Source organism: Trifolium pratense, linkage group LG2 (genome assembly GCF_020283565.1).
Source record: "Trifolium pratense cultivar HEN17-A07 linkage group LG2, ARS_RC_1.1, whole genome shotgun sequence".
NCBI lineage: Eukaryota > Viridiplantae > Streptophyta > Magnoliopsida > Fabales > Fabaceae > Trifolium > Trifolium pratense.
In genome coordinates, this window is record NC_060060.1 from 73,349,537 (window position 1) to 73,355,536 (window position 6,000).

At 31.2% G+C, this 6,000-nt stretch overlaps 1 protein-coding gene and 1 long non-coding RNA gene across 2 annotated transcripts; one reads left to right on the plus strand and one right to left on the minus strand.

The window, feature by feature from the left end:
* Positions 1-937: 937 nt before the first annotated feature.
* LOC123911272 lies at positions 938-3,563 on the minus strand. The gene is made up of 2 exons (XR_006810432.1): positions 2,508-3,563; positions 938-1,225 (listed from the first exon to the last, which is right to left on the minus strand). It is a non-coding gene; the product is annotated as an uncharacterized LOC123911272 (long non-coding RNA).
* Positions 3,564-3,880: 317 nt separating this feature from the next.
* Positions 3,881-4,672, plus strand: LOC123905417. Its single transcript, XM_045955014.1, has 3 exons — positions 3,881-3,955; positions 4,029-4,385; positions 4,484-4,672. Exons 1-3 carry the CDS (start codon positions 3,881-3,883, stop codon positions 4,670-4,672), a joined length of 621 nt encoding a protein of 206 aa, XP_045810970.1.
* Positions 4,673-6,000: the final 1,328 nt, after the last annotated feature.

A 6,000-nucleotide genomic window follows, 5' to 3' on the forward strand; every position in this document is an offset into this window, starting at 1 on the left:
ATTAATTGTTTAAGAAGGTGGGGCGCGTGTTGTTATTTTTTTTATGTAAAATTACAGAAATGCCCCTGTTGCTCTATTCTTTCAAAAATTAAAAGAATGGGTATTTTGGTCTAATTGAAAAGGTGCACCTTGCTAACTTAGACCTAACTAGGGTCTAAGTTAGAAAACCCCATATATATATATATATATATATATATATATATATATATATATATATATATATATATATATATATATATATATATTTTCCAACCACTTATAATTAGTCTTCTATATTAATCAAAATGTGTCGCAAAAATTTCCTCCAATTATTCAATAACTAAAAAATTGTTTTTCCCCGTTCATCTACCCAATTATGTATGATTTTTATTATTTTTTTTCCTTTATACGATTTTTTATATTAAACACCATAAATTTGTCTGTAGTTATTTGTAGTTATTTGGAGAGTTATGCATTTTTTCGTATCTCAATATTTACAAAAGCTAGGAATTTAACATTAATTTCTATGCCGGATATTTGTTATAATTCAATATATCAACCGCGCATACATTATAATTTAAAACAATCTAATTTTCTCTTCATCAAGACTTTTTTTCGTTGAATTTGGCAATCAAATAATTTGTGTATTTATTTTTCTTTCCTTTTTTTTATTATAGTATTTTGTATTGTCATTATTAATTAATGAAATTATTATCTATGAAGTCTTTTACGTTAAATTTTTGTTTCTTTATGATATATTCCCTTGGTACATCGCACATATTGTTTCTATGGTTTATATTTCCTTATTTCTTAAAAAATTTAATAAAAGTTTTTCCTTTTTCTTTTAATATTAACTTTATTATTAGTCTTAAGCGCTGAGACAGTATCAATATATTTGATAGAGCCTATAAATTAGTCTAAAATTAATTAGGAGAAATATAATAATTCTTACATTAAATTAAACTCAATGTGTAATACCCCAAGTCAAATGTCTAGAATATTGACAAGTATATACATAATTAAGATCCGGATACATTAAAATTTACAGAATAGCTTGTTCAAAAGAAACAAGTACTTAAATTCTATATCAGATACAAGGAAAAGAAAGTTCCATTACACAACGGTAAATACTCATCAGACATATCTATCAGACTAATCTAACAACACAAGGAAGAAACTAATGTAATAAAATCTTCCATCTTCAATCCTTAGTTTCTTCTTACCTTGTCTCGTTTAATCTGCTTATCTGAAAAAAAATACAAAAGAGTGGGATGAGACATAAAGCCTCAGTGAGTCCCGCCTATCCTAGGGTAGTACTAATATCCTTTGTCCTGACAGTTGATCAATTACATAAACATATAAATATTCATTTCACAATTATTTTCAATATAATGCAAATAAAGTGTGACACACAAAGTTACTTATCTGAGTTGATTTTACGGAATAATCCGAGGTGAGTAGTCTCGAATCATTCCCTTACATACCCGGCTAAATTCCCTATCATATCAGGCTAAAGCACGGTCATACCTCATCTTATCGTTGCGTAAAATTCTATGTAGAATTTCAATCCAGCTCCAACCCCTACATAAGGAAGTCTTTCTGGTGCCTTATAGACCACAACTTAACATTTTATTCATTATAAACATTTAGCATTGGAAATCCAATGCTTGTGGTCCAAAGTCCACTACATTTCAAGATCAACTGCACAAATTCTTACCTGTCATGAATTAACTCATATTACATCTAATCCAAAGTATTCTATTTGTTTTCTCTACCCAAACTTATGCAATTGGTTAAACTAACAACTACATTTTTCATTCCTAATTAGTCTTAGTCCATTAGGGACATTACGGTGTCCCACAAGCGTCCGAAAACACATAACAAGATAAAACAGGGCTGCTGGATGCACCTAAAGCACAACAGGGGCACTTAAAGCGCAAGAGGAGAGGGGAGATTCTGTCTCCCACGCACCAGGCGCAGAGGCTGTGCCCCAGGCGCAGAGGGCAGAATTGCCCTGGTGCTCTGTTCCTGCCAAACTCAGTTTTGTGCAATTTTTCATGTACAATCCTAACCTTAACTTAGATGAATTTTAGTGACAAATTAGGCCATCAATTAGTGGCACAACAAGGGCAAGGGAAGTCACCAAAATTCATAAACAACATACATCAAATCTATACAATTTGAGAGATTTAATCTAAGGGGGTCATCTCATCAAGGTTCAATCTTTCATTCTAATTCTAACTACCCATAAACCCAATTCTCCATGAGAATAGTGGGGAGACTATATTGGTAAGGATTTCTATCTATGGAACTCGCCTGAAAATTGCTAGCACTACCGAGCCATCTCGCCCGCTTAGAAACATCCGATGATGTCGCTCGCATAAGCAAACTCGCGATAGATTTTCTGCATAAAACTGCTAGTGACTTCCAACCTCTAAATTTTGCATTCCAACTTCAAACCAAACTCTTACTCAGCCAATTAAGCATACATAATCAGTTATGGAATCCTTCACCCAACTTAAACTCACATTTTAGCTTATTCCGCAAAATCCATGCCAAAACCCGTAAGCAGTTTCCAGCATCAATATCCAACTTCAAACGCGTTTTCCGAATCCATTTCTAATCCAAAACATACCAAATTTATATCCAAACTGAAGGGAATTAGGTGTAGAATCCGAAAATGCAACAATTACACAAGTCTGGGCTACACAGCAACGGCTATGACTCGATTAGCACCTGTACTGTCATACGAATTTTTAACTAAAATTCCATAGAATTCAGCCATAACCATTCTAACCATACCAAATCAGTTTTAACAATAACACCAGCCCATAATACAGCAACAACAGTTCATTAAGGTTTCTAAATCACTTTTCCATAATAATTTCTTAAATCCCAACATCTAAGACTTGTTACAAGGAATTTTACACATGTAAAAGCTTCAATTAGACAATTTGAAGTAATTGCAAGAACCCTTGTCTATTAGAAACAAAAGCTGAAGAGAAAGTAACTAATGAAAGATGGGACTATTCTTGTTACCTTAGCTCCAGTACACGAATTTGGGTAGGGATTTGCACATGAAAAGTATCATCACAAGAGTAATGGAGAATTTAGATCTTTGGTCAAGGTGGTGAGGGTGAGTTCGAATCTGATAAAAATGGAAGGGATTAGCTGAATTTTAACTCCTCTTACCTTAGTTCCCAACACTCAAAAGTCTCAATTTGTGAAGTTAATTGCACATGCAACTAGAAATTAAAGAAGTTGTAATTTTGGGGGGTTTTGAGCTAATTTCGTTTAGCTTGGGAAGGTAAGAAAAATAGAAGTTGAACATGTTTATTGATGCCTGTTGAGAAGAGAATTTTGAGAGAAAGAGGCGAGTTGTAGTGTGTGTGGCTAAGAGGGTTTTCAAGCCAATGGGAGAAAAGAGAGAAAGAGCTCACGCAAGAAAGAAGAAGATGAATGGTTCTGTGCACTTCTTTTCCCTTTTGCTATAATTTAATATATCCACACATATAGTTTTTGCCAATTACTCATTTGCCCCCTCACTTGTACTAATTCATAATTTTGTCATTCTTTTCAGTACAATTTCTTCAATGACTCCTTTAAACCTTATATTTTAATCTTCTAGTTGGAACATCTAATTATTACTAGTAATATTAATTAGAGTCGGGTTGTTACACAATGAGAGCCTATAAATTAATCTAACATTACATTAAATTGCCAAAGAATATGATAATTAAATTGGATGAAATATTAAATTATTACAAAATAAATTAATAATATCTAAAAGTTAATTACAAGTAGTACAAAAAAAGTTTCTTTTATTAAATACTCATTATTTTTTTATCTATAAATACATGCATTTAACAAAGTTTTACTTACTTTTGTTACTTCATAATCAATGGCATCAAAATGGCCTCCTATAATTCATGGAAGTCCTCTGGCAATGTTTGAAGCAGTTCATCTTCCTAATGAGGTTTGAAAAAATAATTTTCCTGCTTTTTGAATATTGCATAATATAGAACTTAACATTAGTCAATCACTTGCAGACTTTTGGAGAATTAGATCCTTTTTTTATTAGAAAATATTTTAAGCAACTGGGTACTCAATGGAAATTGTATGATGGAGATGGAATTCCTCACCAGGTAGAGTTCAATATGTCAACTACCAAACCACTAATAACATTTGGTTGGCCAAGAATTAGAAATTATTATAAATGGAATGGAAATCAAAGTCTTACATTTCACTACTATGGTCAAGATACTTTTCTAATGATCGTTTGTGAGTTTGAACAAAATGAGTCTCCATCTTCTTTTCCTCAATATCATAGTTTGAGTACAAATCTTGATGATTATCGTTCCTTCCTACTTGAAATAAAAGAATCCCATCTGAATTCCTCTAAATTGGTTAGTTCATAAATTTTATCCTTTTCAGCACATTTTCATTTAATAGCCATATTTTGTCATTACATATATACTAACAATTCAATTTTGTCAATCTTTAGGTTCTACCTCATGATTTTGGAAACCACCTATCACTATCAGATTATTCAGAATTCATCCTATGCGGTGCTCATCATGAAAATGTCACATGCAAATTCATAAAACATGGTGAAAATGGTGTTGAGTTTACCTTTGAAAAAGGATGGAAAAAATGGTGTAAATCAATAACATTGTTGAAGGAAATATATTAGATTTTAACTGTGATGCATTTATGTATACAAATATTATTATCGTCAATAATATGTAATTTATTATGGCATATATATTTTTCAGAAATTCTAATATGTTATGAATATATTTATGAAAAATATTTGGTTTTTTTTAATACCATTATTATTGAGTTAATTAATTTTCTTTATTTTCATAACATTATTTATTAATTAAAAAAACACTACAATTGTTTTATTGAGAGAATTAACAATTATTCATGCATTGAGGAAATAAATTTAAACATCTTAAAAATGTTGAAGCAAAATCCTTTTTGATATGTGTTTTAATGACAACAAACCTTATGGAATAAATGTTAAGTTTTATGAATGGTGATCTACTGATGGTTGCACTTGAGTTTTTGTTTAAAGACAGATAATGATAAAAGTGGACGAGCTAGATGTCACTCACATCAACAAGTGCATTTTATATACTCAAACAATGAAAGAATTGGAGTATCATCAAATAATTACAACAGTAGTATCACAAGCTTCATGAAGATTTTTAAAGACTGTTGTTTGAATCATACGAGGATTCATTGAAGGTTCAAGCAAGAAAGTGAACTTCATAGTTAATAGTCTTCATCTTCACCACAAGGTTTACAATGGGAATTAAATATTCAAGGAAGATTAAGAGAATCGTAGTTGAAGAATCAAGATGGAAAAACCTGCATCACAAGCTACAAAAGAATATATTTGATGTTGTGTGACAAAACTTACATTGAGTTTTGTACTACATGCTTTGAAGAATTACAATTGCAATTAATGTCAAAAGGAATGATGCATGTACGAAAGATCGTCAAAAGCTACTCAAAATATCATCCTACCAAAGCTTGTCAAGATGACAATGTTTGAGAATGATCTTCCATGAGGTTTTCAAAGGAGCTTATGCACAATGCATAAACGTTTTAATCATTTTCAAAAATGAGTACACTCACGCTCCACTAAATAATCTTAAAGATAGTCATTGAACAAGCAACGATGTGTGTAAAACATCAAAGAGAAATTGTGGGAAGTTTTGCAACAACAAAAGAATTCAAAGTTGATTGACCAAAGAAGATATTATCTTCTCATATAGAAAAGAAATATTATCAACTCTTATGAAACAATGTTCTCATCATGAACATGTTTATTTCCCTCAAGAGCATTCATATCAGTTCAGCACAATGGCAAGAATCAACTTTGAAGAAGAAATTATTTCAAAGGTTGAATTATTTATAAGTCAATAGAACGTTCTCAGAACGGTCTCCCAAGTTTGCGTGTTCAAGGATAATCACTTTTTCATAGTTCAACTTGGTACAAGACAAGAATGA

Bases quoted from the DNA above. Each gene is read 5' to 3' on its own strand.
- LOC123905417 (XM_045955014.1), top strand. From the start codon at position 3,881: ATGGCATCAAAATGGCCTCCTATAATTCATGGAAGTCCTCTGGCAATG. The intron at 3,956-4,028 runs GTTTGAAAAAAT...AATCACTTGCAG, and splicing joins CAGTTCATCTTCCTAATGAG to ACTTTTGGAGAATTAGATCC. The intron at 4,386-4,483 runs GTTAGTTCATAA...GTCAATCTTTAG, and splicing joins ATCTGAATTCCTCTAAATTG to GTTCTACCTCATGATTTTGG.